This window comes from Mercenaria mercenaria, chromosome 7 (genome assembly GCF_021730395.1).
Source record: "Mercenaria mercenaria strain notata chromosome 7, MADL_Memer_1, whole genome shotgun sequence".
Taxonomy (NCBI): Eukaryota; Metazoa; Mollusca; class Bivalvia; order Venerida; family Veneridae; genus Mercenaria; species Mercenaria mercenaria.
Genome location: NC_069367.1, coordinates 81,263,185 through 81,287,016, shown reverse-complemented (window position 1 = coordinate 81,287,016; position 23,832 = coordinate 81,263,185). Strand labels below are relative to the sequence as shown.

Here is a 23,832-nt window from a genome sequence, read left to right as displayed (position 1 = left end):
GACCTTTAACAGTGACCCAAAAAATTGATAGGGGTCATCTACTCTGCATGACAAATCATCCTATTAAGTTTCAACATTCTGGGTCAAGTGGTTCTCAAGTTACTGACCGGAAATGGTTTTCAATGTTCAGGCTCCTGTGACCTTGACCTTTAACCGAGTGACCCCAAAATCAATAGGGGTCATCTACTCTGCATGTACAATCATCTATGAAGTTTCAACATTCTGGGTCAAGTGGTAATCAAGTTATTGATCGGAAATGGTTTTCAATGTTCAGGCCCCTGTGACCTTGACCTTTGACGGAGTGACCCCAAAAACAATAGGGGTCATCTACTCTACATGACCAATCATCCTATGAAGTTTTAACATTCTGGGTCAAGTGGTTCTCTAGTTATTGATCGAAAATGGTTTTCAATGTTCATGCCCCTGTAACCTTGACGCCATGTCGGAGTGACCCCAAAAACAATAGAGGCTGTCTACTCCAGCAGCCCAACAACCCTATGAAGTTTGAAGGTTCTAGATCAAATGGTTCTCCAGTTATTGATCGGAAATGAAGTGTGACGTATGGACAGACGAATGGAAGGATGGACAGGGCAAAAACAATGACACCTCTATTGAGCAAATCTGTCCATAGCAAGACAGTTATTTTTTAAATCTAACACAATTTTTAACAATATTTTATTGATAGTAACATAATGGCAGTCAGTTAATCTGTTACCACTGTTCCTGGATTCTTTACCAGTACTGACTTTTTCTCCACAAGTGTTAGACAACTTTTCAAATTACTACAGGCACACTGTATTCTGTCAAATTTACTAAAAGAAAAAATGCTATGCAATTTGTCAGTTCATACCTGTGCTCTACTGCTCTACTGGTAGGCATAAACATGTACATGTACAGAAATATGTTAAATGTGAAAAGTTACTTTGACCAAACCTGAAGGTCTTCAGAATTATGTCAAGATTCGAACAAGGAGATTGAAGTGTAAAGTTTATACATACCAGAGTGTCCTTTCAGTGTAGTTATCAAGTTAAAGGTTTGGTTACTGATTTTCAGCACTGAGATCTGTCCAGAATAATCTCCAACAAATACATAATTAGACTGCTCATCAAATCTATACTGAAGTTAAGGAGGAGAATACTGGGTACAGTGTTATAAGCTGAATTTCTCCAGTTTTCTTTACAGTCATAATGATAAAATTGTATAATACCTAGAGAGTTACCATGACCCTAGATCACTCACCAGAGTTTTACTGCTAAAAATGAACCAGTTTTAGCTGTCATCTACATGTAAGAAACATATGTAGCAAAATTCTTTGAATATGTGCCTTCGCAAATGTTATGTATCAAACCTTCAAGGGAAACATAGTCATGCCACCTAGGAGGTTAGTTTCTTGAGAAAAAAATTATTTTGACTAAACCTAGTTCAGGGTGACCTACAGAACATTTTTGTGAAATTATATAAAAGCAAGACAACACAGACACAAAATGCTTTAATCAATTAAAACTAAACACTGTGTTCACAGCCAGAATTTAAGGAGCATTGTTACTCTACATGTGTACAATGGCCTTAGTTCATCAGTATGTTATATCCTGTATAACAGCATTTACTCAAAAATTTAACCATTAAGTTCACTATTGACTAAACTATTCCCAATACTTTGCTAGAATGATAGAACTGTAATCAGAATTGGCTATTGACAGGTACCATACAGTCCCTATTACTGAGACACCAACAAAGGATACTCTAAACACAAGCACCAGGCTGAGGCCTGGTACCCTCCTAGCCGGCGCCCAGTTTCCGAACAATGCCATTGGAAATATTTGTCACGGCCACAACTTAACAACCACTCTCGTTGTAATGTGAACTGCATACTTGTAACTCTGTTCTGATGAGCTGAAACATACAGATAACCATGATCACATTCAAATTTTGCCAAAGACAAATATGTGTTGATGGGATAAGTATCACTACTGTACAATGGTCTATGTGATAAGAATAATTATTATAGCTGGATGGGAAATGTATCATTCATATGGATTGTGGGATAAAGATACTGTAAAGGGATGAGATAAGTATCACTACTATGGTTTATGGGATAAAGATACTGCAAGGGGATGGGATAAGTATCACTACTACGGTTTATGGGATAAAGATACTGTAAAGGGATGAGATAAGTATCAATACTACGGTTTATGGGATAAAGATACTGTAAGGAGATGGGATAAGTATCACTACTATGGTTTATGGGATAAAGATACTGTAAGGGGATGAGATAAGTATCACTACTATGGTTTATGGGATAAAGATACTGTAAGGGGATGGGATAAGTATCACTACTATGGTTTATGGGATAAAGATACTGTAAGGGGATGGGATAAGTATCACTACTATGGTTTATGGGATAAAGATACTGTAAGGGGATGAGATAAGTATCACTACTATGGTTTATGGGATAAAGATACTGTAAGGGGATGAGATAAGTATCACTACTATGGTTTATGGGATAAAGATACTGTAAAGGGATGGGATAAGTATCACTACTATGGTTTATGGGATAAGAACACTATGAGTGGATGGGGTGAAGTCACTACTATGGTCTACGGGATAAGAATACTATAGGTGGATGGGATAAGTAGCATTACTATGGTCTATGGGATAAGAATAGTATTGAAAGATGGGGTAAGTATAACTACGATAATCTACAGGATACGAGTACTTTGAGAGAATGGGGTAAAGTCACTATTTGAGTGTTGTCTTACCAAGATAATCTCTAGTCAGTGTCATTCTGTTGTAATCCTCTGACACCAAAAACTCCTGCAAAATAAATTGAATAAGCTGATCATAATATATACAATCTCATTAAATTTATCTGAATGCTATTTTTAACTAGTTCTATAGACTGTGTAACTACAGACATTAAACCTACATAGAGTACTTTATTTCTTGTCGGTATTAACATGTTCTCTGCAAGTTACTGACAACTGACAACCTACATGAAATAAATGCAGAAGACGATGATAATGACTTCAGACAAATGATCACAGAGAACAAACACTGCTTCTGGGGTTTGAACTTTAAACTGCTTTATTCAGTCTTGTGCTCTACCCACTAAGCTAATTGGGTTGGTTTGAAAGCTAATTCAACCAGGTCTATATCAACACTCAAATCTTAAAACAAAATTGAACAAGGGCAGTTTGACATAAGCTTAACCTGAAAGTGGGTCAAATACATTAAAAATTTCGATGGGTCAGTGCAACACGGTCGTAACTCATTTTTTGAAATCTTTACAGGAGAAGCAAAAAATATTTTTGTATTCAAATGATGTAATGAAAAACAATACAATCTATATTATTTTTATCAAATAACAATAATAACTACAATACTATGGGAAAAAATGTCAGAAAAATGTTCACTGAGGAGTTATTTGAAAGTTTTCCAGTTACGACCATGTTGCGCTGAAATGTGTGGAAATTTTGTCAAAAACTTAGTGCAACAAGGTCGTAACTAAATGATGACAAATAATTTATTAGAGATAATTCATAACAGAGATGTTTATTCAAAAGACTATTAATTCAATATTTTAAAGCATATCCATTTATCTTTTTCTGTACTTTCATTGATTTGTTTTTTTCGCAAAAATGTCAGAAAAAATCATATAATATGTAGAAATAAGAATGTACTACTACAAAAACACACTTTAAATTATTTAAAAGTATTTTACAGTAAAAAGACAGTAAGAGCTTGACTTGGCCCAAGATATTTGCATATTTTACTGAATGTAGGCACTGAGAGTTTTAGTATTCAATGATGTTTCATTATTATACAGTAAATGGACATTATAAGATCTTGACTGGTCAAAGGTACTTGAATATTTTACTGAATTTAGGCACTGGGAGCCTTTATGGTCAAACTTATTTCATTATTTTACAGTAAATGGACAATAGAAGCTTGACTGGTCCAAAATATTTACATGTTGTACTGAATATAGGCTGTGAGAGCTTTTATGGTCAAAGTTATTTCAGTATTTTACAGTAAATGGACAATAAGTGCTTGACTGGTCCAAGGTACTTGAATATTTTACAGTATGTAGACACTGAGTGTCTTTAAAGTATAAGATATTTGCATATTTTATAGAATATAGGCATTATGAGCCTTTAAGGTCTTAAGGTATTTGAATATGTCTGTGTTTAGTTATTAGATTTTCATCAAGAAATATGCACCGGTTCTGCAGCATAAATAATGTATGCAATAGGAGCACAATACTATTCTTCAAAAGAACATGTGCATGCTTCTTGATACAAGTCTAAAAGTCTTTTTATTACATAAAATCTACACTTAAACAATTATCAATGGTATAAATTTGCTCTTTAGCTTGAGTAAAACTGAAAATGTTATAATTAAAGAACATGATAAACACAGCAACACAGTCACATGAAACTAACATCAAAAATGATGCCATACACCTGATGTAAAATTTGAATGTCAGTATGGTCTGTTCCTGGAAAATTTTGTAATATATGTATGAAATGGCAGCCTCTGATCCATATTTTTTGTCTAAATTTTCAGGTATTAAGAGGGTCCCCACCTCCTGTTAGGTTGGTAAGGGGAGTCTCCCTCTGGAATATAGGTATAAAATGGAAGCCTCTAGTGCCTTTTTGGGTAACAACTTTGAGGAACATGATGGGATACCTCCCTCCTGTTAAGGGGGTCAGGTGGATCTCTCCCTGGATTTTATTTTTTAATATAGGTATGAAATGGTGGCCTCGGGTGCAATTGGGTTTAAATGTAAAGGTAGAGAAGGGGATATAAAGGTAGAGAAGGGGTTCAAAGGGTTTCCCCCTAAAAATATTTTAAACATAGTTATGAAATACTGGCTTCTTGTGCATTTTTGGGTCTGAATTTTGAGGTACAAGAGGTTAGCCCTCTCTACTGTTAGTGAGACTCAAGTGAGGAGAGAGGGGAGGGGCTCTCCCCTGGAAATTTTTGTAATTTAGGTATGAAATGGTTGCCTCTTGTGCATTTCTGGGTCTAAATTTTGAAGTATAGGAGGGGATAACTCCTTCCTGTTTGGTAAATACCTCCTTCTTATTTGGGGAGGGGGAAAGGGTCTCCTCTGGAAGTTTTTGAAATTTAGGTATGAAACTAGAGCTACTTTTGAGAAAAGCGCATGTCTCCCACAACTGCCAAATCATCTGAATAGTAGTATAAGATCGGACGAGCAAATGTTCAAGCGTAAACCCTACACCCTATATATTCTTAATTCCCTGTCAGACTTCCAGTGCTTTGATTATCAAAAACAACCCAATCAGACTTTCAGAGCTTTCATACAACCTAATCAGACTTCCAGTGCTTTGATTATCAAATACAATCCAATCAGACTTTCAGTGCTTTGTTTATCAAAAACCAATGTTTCAAGGGCCATACTTCCAAAGTGCCTGGGCTGATTTGGCTAGTTATCAAACTTGGCTGAGGACTTTTTGGCAAACACATTTTTTTCAAGTTTGGGGAAGATTGGATGAGAACTGTTCGACTTAAGAGTGTGGACAAGATTTTGATAGACGGATGGATGGACAGACAGGAGTAAATCAATATGTCTCCCACCACACAGTGGTGTGGGAGACATAATAATGGCCTCTAGTGCATTTTTCTTTCTATATGTTGAGGTATAGAGGGGATACTTCCCTCCTGTTATGGGCTCGGGAGCATCTCCCTTCCTGGAAATTTTGAATGCAGGCATGAAATGGTGGCTTCTGGTGCAGTTTTGGGTCTATATATTAAGAAAATATTATTTTGTTTACATGCAACTTCGATGAGTTTAAGTCACTAGGGGGTATAGGGGGAGCACGGGCTCTCTTGGCCATGGCCCTTGATCAACCAGGCCTTTATGTTGGTGTTTTGCAACATAAAAATCAAGTAAATCATTCATTAAATTTAAATGTAAATGCTGGTCAATTTATTTATGTTTTAGTGGTTTAACGACTTATACAAATATTCGATATACCCAACAAAATCTTCTATATATCCAAATAAAACTTATCAGAATACGAGCTTTGCAAGCAGAAGTCATGCTTCACTTATAGTACAGAAAAATTTCCACCTTTAATAATCCCATTTTGTATTTTGCACAATTCATGGAAATATGCATACAAAAGGAAAAATGTTAGTTCATTGTTATTCTTTCACAGTTTTACATGAAACTTGCATAAAGGAAAGTTTATTTAATAATTACAAGTATAGAAAGGTGCCTTTTTTCCTCTTAAAATTAAGTCAAAACATTATGAATATGTCTTCTGATGCTAAAAAATATTGAATTTGGAAGAAGTTTTGCTGAGAAATAGTTAACAAGAGTATTTTTTTTAACAGAGTAAGTGTTTTGGTAAAATCCTAAACATGTTGGTCAATAAATTCTTAACATCACTTTGCATTGATAAAATATGAAATATAGTAACAATATTAATTTTGTAGTATAAATACCTTTTCTAAGTTGTTTAAAAACAAAAATCATCCTTATTTATCATTTAACTATTGTAATATGTTACACTTTGTGAGTTACAACCATGTTGCACAGAAATTTTAAAGTGAAATAGCATACTAACTCTGTGCAACAAAGACGTATGTCGAGTTATGACCACGTTGCACTGACTGGAAGTGTCTTCCTGAGATACAACCTTTTGACAATTTTACTTTTTCACTTTAATTTTAAGAATGTGATATAGATATTTTAACAAGTGATGTATTTATGTTAAATAAGGCAAATTATGTAAAAAAGTGTATTTGGTAAAAAAATCAAGTTACGACCATGTTGCACTGACCCATCGAAATGTAAACAAATGAAAAGAAATAGATTAATCAAATTAGGTTTTATACAACACAATGCCATTGTCAAGCCCCATACTTACAGATATAGTTCCATTGTCAAGTCCTACAAACAATCTTCTTGTCTCCCCATTGTACACCATACTAGAGGCTGCAGCTGGAAAATATAACATACATGTACACGTTTATATAATTATGTATTGTACTACATACAGTAGAACAACAAAACATTGCATCACTGAAGTTCGCAGATAAGGCCTTTGTTTAATGTCTTTCAAATATCATTTAAATCTATTTTATGTCTTAACTTAAACATCTTTATTAGATTCAGATTAAAATGAACTGTCTCATAAGTATCAAATGATGGATCTATGCTGTTTTTTTTTTGACCAATTGCTAATTTATAAATGTCATGAATTCATCTCAAAGTATGTAACTGTAGCCTTTTTTGCACTATATAAAACTAAACTAGACAGTATGAAGTACAGTATTTATCTACATAATTACAGGATTTTTGCTCATCTTGTTAACAGTGTGTTAATGTAATCTAGATAATGTATTTATCTTCACAATAAACAATGTCTCATTAACTTTAAATTCAAGGTCATAAGAGAATTGTATGTCAGAACAATTACCTAGCCTAAAAGTTGCACAGGTTTACAGCCTCCTTGATAGCTTTTAAATATAACTATATAGAGGCGACATAGCTTCTTATACTTTTATTAAAAAGTTAAAATCTGACAAAAGTCTAATCAAATACTGTTTCAGCAAAATCAATTGACTCTACCAAAAAATACAGCTTCACTACAATTCCATTTGCTTTTTGGGGGTAAAAATTAAGTTTCTGACAAAGTTTACGAAAATGAGCACTGGAGTTTTATACTTTCAATATTCTGCTTATAATATCAAAACTTTTATTTAAGACAGACTCTACAATCATCAGTACAAAAATAGTCATACCATGTCTGATCAAAATGTGGATAAAACCTGCTGTGTATTAATGACCAACAGACTTTCATTTACAATTTATCCAAGTGAATTTTCAAAATTGATTTTTATACAAAACTGCAGCCTTTCAGATGTTAACTTATGAATTCTGACTAAATTAGGCAATAAATACCAGTACCGGTAATACTGCTTCATGATTAAAAAGGTTTCAAATTTGACCAAGGAATCTGGTTTTTTTAATATTTCATCTCTTAAATTGTCAGAAACCATGGTTTTAGGTTATACAAAAAATTTAACACAAAACAGTGTATTAACATGTTGTTGGGTTCAACAGTTTTCACTTTTCTCTTGTAATTTCAAACTGCAATAACACAGATAGTTTACATTTTATATTCTGATGATATTTTCTTGAAATAATTGCTTTTTAACAATTTTTGCAGTATGGATGCACAACTGAAAATATTTCCAATATATCAAGGCGCACAATGGTAAAGAGGTATAACAACGGACACCGTACCAGAGATTATTGGTTTGAACCCTGGTGAGAGCAGAATTGTACTGCTGTTTTTGTTATCCCTTACCAATTACTCATCAGAAGCAAAAGTGATGTAAAAAGTTACCTGGCATTGTATGACAAATGCTGGGCCAGTATTGCCCTGTATCTCTCCTTAGCCATACACGTACAGTTCTGCAAAATAAAACAAGGGAACTTAATTTTCATTTGAATAAATAAAAGTTTGCACATAAAATTTAATATTACCGGTAATACTGTCAAAAGCATGGTAAAGGCAATGAGTTAAAGCAATTCTAAAACAGCATGTAACTCAGTCTTAAGAAAAACTTACTAAACTATTCTTATTGTTTTCAGATGGAGAATATAAATCTTTTGCTCAAATTGCCACTTAATGTACAGACCAAAAACAGCATGGTCAGCAAATAAAGACACAGTCTTAAAACCTGTGATTCAATTTATTATAAAGATAACATACATTAACTAATCAACCAATCAATTAAGTTTTTAGTGGAATGCACACTTAGAAGGTTAACCATCCCAATGATTTCTTAACATTTACATATATATGCATCCTTTATTATTGTACATTGATAAAAATCATTTAAGTACAACAGAAAATCATTTCACTATTTTTTAAGCACTGCATGTTTGGCTCAAACACTTTCTGTAGCGTAAAAATTGATTAAACCCGATTTTTCAAACTTCAGAATAATAATTACGAAGAAAACTCGGAAAATAAAAATGATACATAGGGTGATGTGTTTAATTTTTTTGCTAATCTAATTTGGAACATTTGTACCTTAAGCATGTTTTCAAAATAAGAGTCAATGGAAAAATAAAAAATTTGGTTACATTTAGAAAGACAGCAATATCATAGTTTTTAAACAAGAAGCTGCGTTCAATAAACGCTTGATGCCCCGGTGGCATCCTTGTCAATACAAAGCAACCTAAGTCCAAAATGAGGTCAAGGTCAAACTGAGGTCAGGTGATGTTTGAAGATGAAGAATGGTCACAGGTTACCATCTGTATTAGTATCAATTCATTCTTGTAAGCGGTATTGATGCTAGACGAAACGGTCCCATTTGGTTAACCAAGAGATGGCCCATATAAAGCAACCTAAGTCCAAAATGAGGTCAAGGTCAAACTGAGGTCAGGTGATGTCTGAAGATGGGGAATGGTCACAAGTTACATCTGCATTAGTATCAAGTCATTCTAGTAAGGGCTACTGATGCTAGACGAAACGGTCCCATTTGGTTAACCAAGAGATGGCCCATATAAAGCAACCTAAGTCCAAAATGAGGTCAAGGTCAAACTGAGGTCAGGTGATGTCTGAAGATGGGGAATGGTCACAGGTTACATCTGCATTAGTATCAAGTCATTCTAGTAAGGGGTATTGATGCTAGACGAAACGGTCCCATTTGGTTAACCTCGTACGGACGGACGGACGAACGGACGGATAGGACGATCACTATATGCATCCCGCATCAGTAGATGCCGGGGGGCATAAAAAAGTACGCATTTAGTGGTACTAAAGAAACAAATGAAGAAAAGGAAAACAAGAATAATTTATGTTTGTTTACTTTGCAAAACTTCTTTATGTAAATATCATTTTAAACAGAATATAATTTTTCTAGTTCATGTTTACTTCTAAATCCATCATCATGTGTGCATAAAACATTCACTTTTGCCATTTAGGGAGCTGATTCTAAGTTCACAGTACAGCTAATCCTACATGATATACATGCAGCACGTCCTTAGATAGTGCATGATTTACTGAACCCTCATAAACTTTTTAATTATTTCACGAGTCAATTATTTACAAATCTTGCTATTAATTAAATAGTATGTAAATTTATGACAGCAGCAGTGTAATTTCATCAAATATTTGGGCAACACACAATCTACTTTAGAACTGATTTTGCTAGTAAAACTACTGGCACAGGCATTTAAAATATAATCATCTTTTGTTTTCTTAAGTGAAGTGTGAGACAATATCAGCTTTCAAAGTATGTCACATCTGTTTTCTCAGTACTGCACACAAATGTAAATGTAAATGAATGAGACATGAATAAACTATAAAATCAAAATCACAAACCAAACAATGGGAGACCCGATTAAATGAGCAGTAAATAGTACAATTTAAGGAAGTCTACTGGATATGCATCTGTAACTGTAGAACCTGATTCTAGAGGTATGTACCTGTATCTTTAGATACATCTGTATATGCCTGAGAATATGGACCTCCTTTTTCAGGTATTGTGGATTAACCAAGTCTTTAATTTTGTCACAAATGAAAAATGTGCCAACACTTTTATAATATTCACATAAAACTTTAAGGGGCCTTTGTGGCCGAGTGGTTAAAGTCACTGACATCAAATCACTTGCCCCTCACTGATGTGGGTTTGAGCCTCACTTGGGGTGCTAAATTATTCACCTGAGGAAGCCATCCAGCTGGCTTATGGAAGGTTGGTGGTTCTTAGTAACCAAGGTGCCAGCTCTGAGTGGGCACCTGAGGTCTTCCTGCAACATCAAAGCTGGAAAGTCACCATATATGACCTATAATTGTGTCGGTGTGACGTTAAACCCAACATTGCACTTGAGGACAAGAAGGTCCTCAGAAAAAATATCTAAGTCCAAAGGACAGTAACAACAAAGGGAAGAAATTTAACCAAAAAGAAAAAAAAATTCATACAAGGTACAGATATGTCAAAATACACCTACAAATTGGAGGTACCATCCATGTTGTACCACAGGAAAGTGGTCTCGGTTTTTCCCTACGGCCAATAATAAAAAAGTTACTAAAAATAAGCTATTTATAGTAACGTAAAAGGGAAGTAATTAAAAAAAAATTATTGTAAGTGAACAAAAGAAGGATCTGCCAAATAAATCTGTTGACATAAATGAAATTTCAGATCAGTATCTTCATTAGTTATGGAGATATACCCATTTTAATTTGATATAAAGGGAGGTAATTTGACATAAAATCAGTCCATAGTTATCTACCCTGATTGGCTCAGTCCAACTAATGACAATAATGAAATTGGATCTGATTTGTCATGGAATCCAAGAATTATTGTTGTTGAAGTTATTTTGGAAGTTTGTATCAAATAAAACAATAAATGAAGTCTCTATATGGCTGCAAAAGCCAAAATAGCCAATTTTGAACCTTTAAGGGGCCATAACTCTGGAACCCATGAAGAAATCTGGCCAGTTCAAGAAAGGAACCAAGATCTTGTGGTGATACAAGTTGTGTGCAAGTTTGGTTAAAATCAAATCAAAAATGAAGCTGCTATTGTGCAGACAAGGTCAAAATAGCTAATTTTGGCCCTTTCAGGGGCCATAACTCTAGGACCCATAATCGAATCTTGCCAGTTCAAGAAAGGAACCAAGATCTTATGGTGATACAAGTTGTATGCCAGTTTGGTTAAAATCAAATCATAAATAAAGCTGACACTGTGCAGACAAGGTCAAAATAGCTAATTTTGGCCCTTTAAGGGGCCATAACTCTGGAACCCATAATCGAATCTCGCCAGTTCAAGAAAGGAACCAAGATCTTATGGTGATACAAGTTGTATGCCAGTTTGGTTAAAATCAAATCATAAAAGAAGCTGCTATTGTGCAGACAAGGTCAAAATAGCTAAATTTGGCCCTTTCAGGGGCCATAACTCCGGAACCCATTACGGAATCTGGCCAGTTCAAGAAAGGAACCAAGATCTTATGGTGATACAAGTTGTGTGCAAGTTTGGTAAAAATCAAATCATAAATAAAGCTGCTACTGTGCAGACAAGGTCAAAATAGCTAATTTTGGCCCTTTCAGGGGCCATAACTCTGGAACCCATAATGGAATCTGGTAATTTCAAGAAAGGAACCGAGATCTTATGGTGATACAAGTTGTGTGCAAGTTTGGTAAAAATCAAATCATAAATGAAGCTGCTATTGTGCAGACAAGGTCAAAATAGCTAATTTTGGCCCTTTCAGGGGCCATAACTCTGGAACCCATAATGGGATCTGGCCAGTTCAAGAAAGGAACTGAGATCTTATGGTGATACAAGCTGTGTGCAAGTTTGGTTAAAATAAAATCATAAGTGAACCTCTATCGTGCAGACAAGAAATTGTGGACGGACGACGGACGAAGGGCGATCACAAAAGCTCACCCTGCCACTATGTGACAGGTGAGCTAAAAAAACCTTAAACTTCAAATACATCTATAGATATGTTATGGGAATTAGCAATGTATTATACACACCAGCCAACCAAAAATATTCAGTTATTATTGAGCTGTTGTTTTAGCCCTAAACATCACTTTGTCTGATATATCTGCTGTTCAATTCCATGTGATTTATTTGGTTATTTACATTTTGAAAAAAAAAATGTAAACACTCAAATGAAAGCTGGTATCTCGGAATCCTCTACATTAAAGCTGAAGGTGAATGACATTCCAATTGCAAAAAAATTAGGCATTAATAACACATGCGCAATATCTGGAGAAAAAAAAAGATCAGTACTAAATCTACTAAATACCCTACTGGTTATGAACCAGTAGCCGGACACACTTTCATATTTCAGCTCCATTATTTCCTCAAAAATTATTTGACATAAATGGAGCCCACACCACACAAACTTCAGCTCCTTCCGCATCTGATGTTGTAATCAGCATTGCATTGTGACGTAAAATATGGGTTCCATGGGGCCTCAAATGGGGTCACAAAAAGAAGTTATTTTCCCTGTGAGGTAAACCAGTAGCCGGACAAATATTTTGACGAGGTTTTGCTGTTATTTTGATATTGAAATAAGTAATTAAACTATTTTTAATGAATTTCCTTATCATTAATATCTCCAAAAATGCACATGAAAGATAACCAGACGTTTAACAGCAGCTACGAAAGCAAACAGAGGCTAAGTATAAACATGAGGGTCATTATGACCCTGGATCACTCACCTGAGTAATATGAGCTACATATATCAAATGTCAAACTGATGCTAAAATATTAAAAAAGTAGATCAGTACGTCACATTCATGGTCACTGAAAGTCAGTTTTAAGATCAGTGTACAAGACTGTACATGCCACCCATTGATTTTTTAATTTTTTTCATATATAAGTCTATGTAAAACTTGGGATACCCTGGGTGGGGCCTCTTTTCAACTAAGGCGCATAACTTGAATAATCTTGGTATAGAGGACCACTAGGCAATGCAACTTACCAAATATCAAAAGCCTAGGCCTTGTGGTTTCAGACAAGAAGATTTTTAAAGCTTTTTTCCTATACAAGTCTATTTAAACCATGTGACCCCGGCCTAGGCGAGGCAATATTTGACCCTAGGGGGATAAATTGAACAAACTTGGTAAAGGACCAATAGAAGATGCTACATACCAAATATCAAAGCACTAGGCCCTGCAGATTTTCAAAGTTTTTCCCTATATAAGTCAATATAAACCATGTGGCCCCTGGGGCGAGGCCATATTTAACCCTAGGGGGATAATTTGAACAGTCTCAGTAGAGGACCACTAGATGATGTTACATATAAAATATCAAAGCCTTAAGCCCTGTGGTTTTGGACAAGAAGATTTTCAAAGTTTTTCCTATATAAGTCTATGTAAACCATATGACTCCCAGGGTGGGGCCATATTTGATCCTAGGGGGATAATTTGAACTAACTTGGTAGAGGACCATTAGATGATGCCACATACCAAATATCAAAGCCCTAGCTACTGTGGTTTTGGACAAGAAGATTTTTAAAGTTTTTCCTTTCCATTGCCATGGCAACCAGAGTTCTACATGGATTTCAATTCTTTGGACAATTTTGACAGGGAGGCACCCAAGGATCATTCTGTGAAGTTTAGTGTAAATCTGCCCAGTGGTTTTGAAAAAGAAAATTTTTGAAATTTACAATAAAGCCATATAGGGAAAATAATCCCCACCCCATGGCGGCCATGTTTTTTTTTACCAAAACAGAATGGCTTAGGCACTTTTGGTAGAGGGTCACCTAGAAATCATTTCTACAAAATATTTTTGAAATCCGGCCAACAATTTCTGACAAGAAGATTTTCAAAGTTTTTCCTTTCGGTTGCCATGGCAACCAGAGTTCTGCATGGAATTAAATTCTTAGGGCAATTTTGAAAGGGGGCCACCCAAAGATTATTCCTGTGAAGTTTGGTGTAAATCTGCCCAGTTGTTCTGAAGCAGAAGATTTTTTTACAAATTGTTGACACACAACGGACATCAAGCGGTCACAAAAGCTCACCTTGTCACTACGTGACAGGTGAGCTAAAAACTCAAATTTCATATAACACAAATTCTTGATAATATCAATAGATAGTGAACAAGAGCTGTCGGAGGACAGCAACGCTTGACTATTCAACAGCCTTGTCAATTAAATAAATACGAAAGTCGAAAAAGGGGCATAATTTTGTAAAAATGGAAAAATAGGGCTATGGAACCTGCACAGTGCTTATCAGCTCAAGACAGTGGACAAGTGTGTGAAATTTCGATCCATCTCCATCAGTGGGTACTGAGATACCGGCTTACATACAAAAACTTAACCCAAAACTCCTAAGTCGAAAAAGGGGCATAATTTTTAAAAAATGCAAAATAGAGTTATGGGACTTGCATAGTGCATGTCAGATGATGACTGAACAAGTGTGTTAAGTTTCAATCCATTCCCATCAGTGGGTACTGAGAAACTAGCTTACATACATGTACAAAACCTTAACCAAAATTTTTGAAGTCGAAAAAGGGGCATAATTTTAAAAAAATCAGAATAGAGTTAAGGGACCTCCATAGTGCATGTCAGATCATGACAGTGAACAAGTGCGTGAAATTTCAATCCACTCCCATTAGTAGATACTGAGATACCGGCTTACATACAAAAACTTAACCAAAAACTGCTAAGTGAAAAAAGGGGCATAATTTTAAAAAATGCAAAATAGAGCTATGGGACCTGCTTAGTGTATGTCAGATGATGACTGTGAACAAGTGTGTGAAGTTTCAATCCATTCCCATCAGTGGGTACTGAGATACCAGCTTACATACAAAACCTTAACCAAAAATTTCTAAGTCGAAAAAGGGGCATAATTTTGTAAAAAAGCAAAATAGAGTTATGGAACCTGTGCAATGTAAGTCAGTTTATCAAAGTGAATAAGTGTGTGTAGTTTCAATCTATTCCAACAAGTGGTTACTGAGATACCAGCTTACATACAAAAACTTAACCAAATCGGGACGCGGACGCCGATGCGGACGCCCACGCACGGGCGAGTCCAATAGCTCTTATATTCTTTGAATAGACAAGCTAATAAAATGAGTGCAAAAATTGACAGCCCTGCATTTTATGTAACTATCATCATGAAATTAAAAGAGGCACATGTTTTCAGCAGACAATTAATATGTAGTTTAAATATTTCTTCCCCATTTGATACCTTGACAGGTGTAAACTACCGCACATGAGCATTGCTATCTTCAAGCCCTGTTAAGACTGAAAGCTGTTTTGTAATTGTCAATGAGGTATCATCATAAAACCTAACATTATACAACCTTGTCATATAGTGGTTTGCTTTAGACAAAAAGAACAAACATCCAAATGATAGATAGGTGAAACAATTTTACGTGAATAACGCTGAAATAAAGCGATTATTACATGTGTCCGGGAACTGGTCCTGTCCGGATACTGGTTCTACACCAGTATAGATTGCCTAGAGATTAGTATCTGCAGCTGTCGAATCAGATTATAGTACCTGGATCGGTACCTGTAGATACATCAATAACTTGAATGGCCGCAAGAGGTTGAAACAAAAAGACATACTATCTGTAAATTGCATCTGTTTTTACATTTTTATTTTTTTAATGAACTTTAATTGTCTGTTTGTTACCTAACTCAGAGATCATGCAGATATGCAGAAATTGACAATATAGTCCAACTAATTTGACGCGATCCTAGAAAATATCGAGATGTTTTTTTCATATGGGCAATATCCCCACTTGCGTTAAACACTTAAAAGACCAAAATTGTTGAAGCAACTTCCGATGAAATTTTCATCGCTGCTGACGCTTTACATGATATAGGTTTAAATGCCGATTATTTCACGAATTGGCCATAAATTAACTTAACGTCTATGTACCCACATGGGGTTTGACGTCAACAACAGACAGATAGATAAATTCAAATAAAACTTACATGTATCAAAAGGGGATTCAATTCCTCATTGATTTATGTAAAATGATCAAATAATTTCCAAATTTACGAATTTTCTGGCGATTTAAACCTATATGTATGTACTGTACACGATTAACGTTTACCATGTACAGTATGCCAATATGCGCAAGCGATAAAACCAATAACTTTACACAACCGTTTACTGTTTATCTTCCATTATTTTGGTCCTTCAAAGTTTTGACGTTTAGATTGCCCCGTCACAAATATAAAACAATCAGAACATCGAATTATTTTGACTATTTGACAATATAGAGGGCAATAGACACTGTATAATATCTAATATCTATGCACCTGAATGATGAAACATGGTAAATTACGTGATAACCAAAACACAAAAGGTCTTGTCATGCAGGTTTCAAAATTTCTTACAACTGCATGACATTGAAATATTTTGATAAAAATGATGCTCATCATGAATTTCATTTATTCCCGTAGTACTAAAACCGACACTATGAAGAATCATTCAAAAAAATAGAAATTATCAACATAGTTAAACAATTAGTATGAAGAAAAAACAGCTGTTGATGAGTCAAATTCAAACACTTCCTGTATCAATTAAAATTTTGACAGGTGTAAATCTCATTTATCTGAAAACGTACTTGTCATCACTGACTGAAATAACGCCCTCTTCTCGTGGAACAATACAAGCCATGTTAACCTCATCTTGAAAACCTTCTATTTTGTTTATTAACACAGGTTTTCGAACATTTCCATTCCCACTTTTGTTAGTGGGTTTGATTTCAGCAGCCATTTTGTTTAGTCACGTGATCAATTAACAGCAATTTCTAAAAATAGCACTCTTTAAAGTGCGTACCTTGTTTAAGCAATCCTTTACGGTGGTAACCCCTACATGTATATCTGCGGAGGGTCCATGCACAGGTCCAGCTAAATTCTCAAGGGGGGATCCGACCGAAAAGTAGCCGACCAACTAGTGGGGTCCGGGGGCATGCCCCCAGAAAATTTTGAAATTCAGCCCTTCGATTCCTGCATTCTGGGGCATTTTAGGAGCATTTAAGAACTGCAATTTTATATACAATTTACCCCTTATTTTCAAATTTTTATCAGCTCAGTTGTTGAATTTGGGAACAATAATAAAATTAGGTGTTCTTAAAGGTAAAATTCTTCGTTTCTTTGAGAAAATTAACATAAATAATAATTGAGCCGTGCCATGAGAAAACCAACATAGTGGGTTTGCGACCAGCATGGATCCAGACCAGCCTGCGCATCCGCGCAGTCTGGTCAGGATCCATGCTGTTCACTTTTAAAGCCTATTGGAATTAGAGAAACTGTTAGCGAACAGCATGGATCCTGACCAGACTGCGCGGATGCGCAGGATGGTATGGATCCATGCTGGTCGCAAACCCACTATGTTGGTTTTCTCATGGCACGGCTCATATATGCTTTACGTCGGGGTCGTATACATCTTCAGTATTGGAGGATCTATCTACATCTACATGATTCTTCCAACAATCATTAACGATTATGACTGGAAGGCGCTTGTCTGGGCAGTGTTAAAAATGAGAAAACTCATTAGGTGTAAAGAATAAAAATTACTGCAGGTGCTAAGTTAAAAACATAGTGAAGGAAGTTACTGCAGATGTACAGTAGCCAGCCGCTCAGCAAATATGTTGCGGCTGGGGCTGGACTGTACATAGTGAGGAAGGCCATTCCATAGTCTGATTGTACGGGGGAAGAAGGAGTTCATGTGGTATTGAGTACGGGACTGTGGAATTAGGTAGTTCAGGTTTCTGGTCGGAGTTAGACGGTTATGGTCGACGCATACATGATTCGTTCGGATTTTGTAAAAATAGAAGAGAGAAGATTGTATGCGCCGTTGTTCTAAAGTTTGCCAGTTTAGGGTGTTAATCATCTGGGTTACACTGCTTGTATAGTTATAGTCGTTAAAGATAAACCGTGCAGCTGATCTTTGCACTTTTTCGACTTTGTATGAGAGGGACTTTTGCCAGGGGTGCCAGATGGATGAGCAATACTCGAGTTGTGGACGGACATAGGTGTTATAGGCTTTCTCTTTAACCTTTTTGTTTGTTGTCTGAACATTTCTTTTGATGAATTTAAGAGAGTTGTTTGCTTTAGAGGAAATAGTATTAATATGTTCAGACCAGTTTAAGTCTTTACTTAGTGTAACACCTAAGTATTTAGCGGTATCGCTAGATTTCAGTTCCTTGTCATGCAGGGTGTAAGGAAACATGACAGGAATTAAAAGTTATCTATCTAGCCATATGTACTTTGGACCCCCACCCTCTGGATCCGCGCATGGGGTGTCGGATTATGCTCACTGATCACACAGATCATTTATTGTACCCCCCGACAACAAAGTTGTAAGGGGGGTATACTGGTTTCAGGTTGTCTGTCTGTCTGTCTGTCCGTCTGTCTGTCTGTCTGTCCATCTGTCCGTCTGTCCGTAGACGCAATCTTGTGCGCTCCATCTCTCCTTATCCCCTTGACAGAATTTAATGAAACTTTACACAAGTGATCAGTACCAACAGTAGTTGTGCATAGGGCATGTTAGGTTCTTTTAGAAAAAAAATTTGCAGAGTTATGGGACTTTGTTTTTTTGTTACTATACTATATACATAGACACAATTTTGTGCGCACCATCTCTCCTCATCCCCTTGACACAATTTAATGAAACTTCACACAAGTGATCAGTACCAACAGTAGTTGTGCATGGGGCATGTTAGGTTCTTTTAGAAAAAAAATTTGCAGAGTTATGGGACTTTGTTTTTTTGTTACTATACTATATACATAGACACAATCTTGTGCGCACCATCTCTCCTCATCCCCCTGACACAATTTAATGAAACTTCACACAAGTGATCAGTACCAACAGTAGTTGTGCATGGGGCATGTTAGGTTCTTTCAGAAAAAAAATTTGCAGAGTTATGGGACTTTGTTTTTTTGTTACTGTACTATATACATAGACACAATCTTGTGCGCACCATCTCTCCTCATCCCCTTGACACAATTTAATGAAACTTTACACAAGTGATCAGTATCAACAGTAGTTGTGCATGGGGCATGTTAGGTTCTTTCAGCGACAAATATTGCAGAGTTATGGGACTTTGTTTCTCGTTAACATACTATGTACATACAGTCTGCATATGCAATCTTGTGCATGCCTAATCTACCAAACCCTTACACATAATTTAATGAAACTTCACACAAGTGATCAGTACCAACCCTAGTTGTGCATGGTGCATGTTACATTCTTTTAGATAAATATTCTGCATAGTTATGGGACTTTGTTTTTTGTTACTTTACTGTATACATACAGTCCACGTAATTATGCAATCTTGTGTGCGTCAAATTGCAATGTACTGTGTCAGTGCATGCGGGGGGTACATTCATCACCTTTAGTGATAGCTCTAGTTCAGGTTGCTAGGGACACTCCATGGAAATATATGGGTTTAGTATTACAAAAAAGGTCTATCATTACGTTCTCAACTCTCTTAGAGTGAGGTGATTACTGAAGATGATGATGATAAACCTAGTTTTTAGAAATACTGTATACACAGCACACTTTCTAATTTTAGTTCAGTTCTTATAAAGACTTTATGAAATGTTTGAATAAGTAGTTCAATTGAAAAAGTATAACATCAAAAGAAAGACTCAACAAACCACAGAGCAGTTTACTGCCAACTATGGTGGCATATCCGATGTGCTAATATATCACCAAAAATGTACTCTAAACTTTCACAGTCGGACGAACCATGGATATGTGCAGATTGTGACCTTTTCCATTTTTCAGACTCATTTTTCGAAGAAAGTATACGTACGGAGCAAACAAATAATAGCTTTTCACAGGATAGTGATATAGGTATTTTTGAATCACTTATTAATAAATAGTTACAGATACAAATTTCCGCATGTACTACAGAAAAATGTTATAGACATATTATTCATAGCAGAAACAAAACTTGATGACTCTTTTGTCGATGCACAATTTCAAGTAGATAATTACCACCTATTTAGGGCTGACAGATCGGCATATGGTGGAGGAATCCTTGCATACCTTCGTTCAGATTTGGCTGCCGACAGGAAAAAAACAGATGGAATTTAACATTGTTGAGTCTATAGGAATTGAAATTATCCTAAATGGTACTAAATGGCTTATCTCCGGACTATATAGACCACCATGCTCTAATGAATCGGAATGTTAAGATGATTTCATTAAATCAATGGACAAAGTCACTATAAATTATGATAATTTTGTGTTTCTCGGAGACATAAACTATGATCTTTTACAAACGGACAAGTGTAAAAACCTATGTGAAATATGTGATATTTTTGATCTAACGAATATGGTCAAAGAACCAACTTGTTTTAAATCTGAACCTAGTGTTATAGATGTTATTTTAACAAATAGACCTGATAAATGTGCAGAAATGCTTAATTTTAACTGTGGTCTTAGTGACTTCCACAACATGGTATGTTTTCAACTGAACTCTGATGTTCCACGTAGTAAATCTAAATGGATTACATATAGTTTTTTTTAAAAACTTTGATGTAGAAGCTTTTCATAATGATTTAAATAATGTTGACCAAGCTGCGAAAGATTTTGGCTCTGAAATTATTAAGTGTTTTGATAAACATGCACCAGTGAAAACCAGGAAACAACCCAGATGTCCGATTGTTATGAATTCTGAACTAAAGAAACTTGTCTATAAAAAAAGAATGCTCTTTAATAAATTCCAGAAAGTAAAGTCTGACAGAAATTGGCATAGATACAGAAAAATACGCAATCTAGTAAACAAGGTAAGACGGAAATCAGTTAGATAATATTTTATTGAAAGGTGTTCTGATGGCAGCAAGAGTAAAGACTTTTGAGGTACAATTAAGCCTTTTTTAACAAAGAAAGGAACCATTAGTCACAAAAACACAGTATTATTAGAAGATAGTAATCTAGTAACAGATCAGATATTTTTAACAATTTTTATGTAAATGTTGCTAAGGATATTGGTGATAGCTCAGTGGATTTTGATCAAAACCATAAACGTATTCAGAAAATCAAAGAAATAATGGAAGGTAAAGAAAAAAATATGTATTTTAAACCTATAGATGATGTTTTTGTTAAGAATCAGTTAAATGGTATGAATGCTAGGAAAGCAACAGGATATGATAATGTGTCTGTAAAAATGTTAAAATTATCCAGCCCTATTATAGCAGATCCTCTTTCTAAACTTGTTAATAGATCTTTTACTGAATGTGTCTTTCCGGATAGCATGAAAATAGCCCAAGTGCTCCCAATCCACAAGAAAAACAGTACCTTAGATAAGGGAAACTATCGACCTGTTAGCCTTCTACCAACAACGTCTAAGATCGTTGAAAGGGCCATGTACACCCAGCTGCTGAACATCTTGATACTATTTTTAATCCTATGCTTAGTGCTATTAGGCCTGGCCAAGGGTGCAGTACCACCTTACTAAAACTTGCTGAAGACTGGAAGCAGGCTTTAGACCAAGATTACTATCTAGCAGCTGTGTTGATAGACCTTTCAAAGGCCTTTGATTGTCTACCACATAATTTACTTGTACTAAAATGTAAGCATTATGGTTTATCTGAATCAGCTCTTGAACTTGTAAACAGTTCTTAACAGGTAGAAAACAGTGTGTCAAAATTAGTGATAAATGTAGTTCTTTTGAAACAATCGTCAAAGGTGTTCCACAGGGTTCAATCATTGGCCCCCTTTTCTTCAATATTTTTATTAATTATATTTTTGAGTTTGTCCTTCATAGCGACTTGTATAATTATGCAGATGACAATAATCTGTCTTTTAAAAGTAAATGTCCCAATACTCTAGGTAAAACCTTAGAAGATGATAAAATGAATCTTATCAAGTGGTTTGCCCTCTAACATGGCACTTTACAGGAGAGACTAATACAAAGAAAATTGAAAAGACACAGGAAAGAGCGTTACGCTTTATTTATGATGATAATTAAAGTTCTTATCATACTTTACATCAGCGTTCTGGGTTACCGTCCCTTAAGGTTAGACGGATGAGAAGTATCGCTTTAGAAGCTTTCAAAATTTTAAATAAACATCGACCTAGCTATCTGCATGATCTCATGTCTTTCTAAATATAATTTTAGGTACGAATACTGTGTGGATCTTCCTCAACCAAGAACTGAGAGGTATGGCAGAAACTCATTTCACTACTCGGCAGCCAAGATGTGAAACTCGCTACCGGACTCATTCAGACGGTGCTCATCGTACAGCCAGTCCAGATCTCTGATCGAAAGTTGGAGTGCGCCAGCGTGTCACTGCTCTGCATGTGCCGGGTAGGGGGATCTGCACCTTGGCTGGTGAATAGAATCATGGTTCGATGTTTTTATGCTTGATATTTGTTCATGTTTTATGCTTGATATTGTGCTACCCCTGTATTCTGCAGCTTTTATGTGCTACCCCTGTATTGTGCAGCTTTTATTTTATTTATGCATGTTCCTTTGTTTGTGTTGTGAGGAATCTGCTGATCAGTTCCTCCCACTTTTGAATTGGGGTTATAATGATTCTTTTACACTTTTTTTATGATCGCACTCTTTTTCTCCTTTTGACCCTCAGATCTTATCTCTTTTTTATGGAAGGTTTTAGACCTATGTCAGATCAGCAGCTTTCACACAGTTTTTAATTTTTTGCTTTTTATGTTGCTTAGTTCTTATATGCTCTTAGAACCTAGTTCTTTCATTAGACAGATAATTGTGATATAGTAACGCTTTAGTGTGTGTATACTGATATTATTATAGTAACTATTAACTTTTCATATTCCTACCTTAGTATTATCTAACCTTTTAAAATTGTCTTACATGCTACGTAATATGTTGATGTAATGCCTTTTATGTTTATTTCATTTGCAAGTCGGCTTTAAAGCTCCTCAGAGCTTTTGTTTTCTGTGTACTATGTACAAGTGTTATTTATCCCCGACTTTATAAATAAATATTACTTGACTTGATTTGACTTGAGACTCGCAATTTGAGAGATTACTATGAAAACGAAAAAATCAAAAAAAAAATCAACTAAAGATGGGATTATAGAAAAGTAAACAAGGCCTACCCTGACTTAATAACTGATTGTGTGCAATTTAGACTTTGTCAACAAATGCCACAATACACTTGGTACAATATACTTGACTATCAAATTATTTCACCTCTAAATCTGTTAGGGCTTGTAACAAGCACATATTTTAAAAACTTATGATCTGGTGATGAGAACAGGAGATGGAGATGTTAAAACCTAGACCCTAAAAATATTACTGTGAAGTTTTTGAAACTAGCAAAAATAATTATTAAAACGGTTTTAGGAAGTCTGAAACTTAAAAACAGATCTTTATA

General features: G+C 35.4%; 1 protein-coding gene across 2 annotated transcripts in view; it reads right to left on the bottom strand.

Moving 5' to 3' along the window:
* LOC123553805 (WD repeat and FYVE domain-containing protein 2-like) overlaps positions 1–17,244 on the bottom strand; it is a 36,022-nt gene extending 18,778 nt beyond the window's left edge. For both annotated transcript variants that reach the window (XM_045343466.2, XM_045343467.2), the window contains exons 1-6: positions 17,086–17,244; positions 8,385–8,452; positions 6,900–6,973; positions 2,760–2,814; positions 1,743–1,893; positions 999–1,111 (exon numbers count right to left, since the gene is read on the bottom strand). In XM_045343466.2, coding sequence (XP_045199401.2) covers positions 999–1,111; positions 1,743–1,893; positions 2,760–2,814; positions 6,900–6,973; positions 8,385–8,452; positions 17,086–17,237 — 613 coding nt within the window. In that variant the 5' untranslated portion in view covers positions 17,238–17,244. The remainder of the gene's footprint in view (positions 1–998; positions 1,112–1,742; positions 1,894–2,759; positions 2,815–6,899; positions 6,974–8,384; positions 8,453–17,085) is intronic.
* Between the last annotated feature and the right edge of the window lie 6,588 nt (positions 17,245–23,832).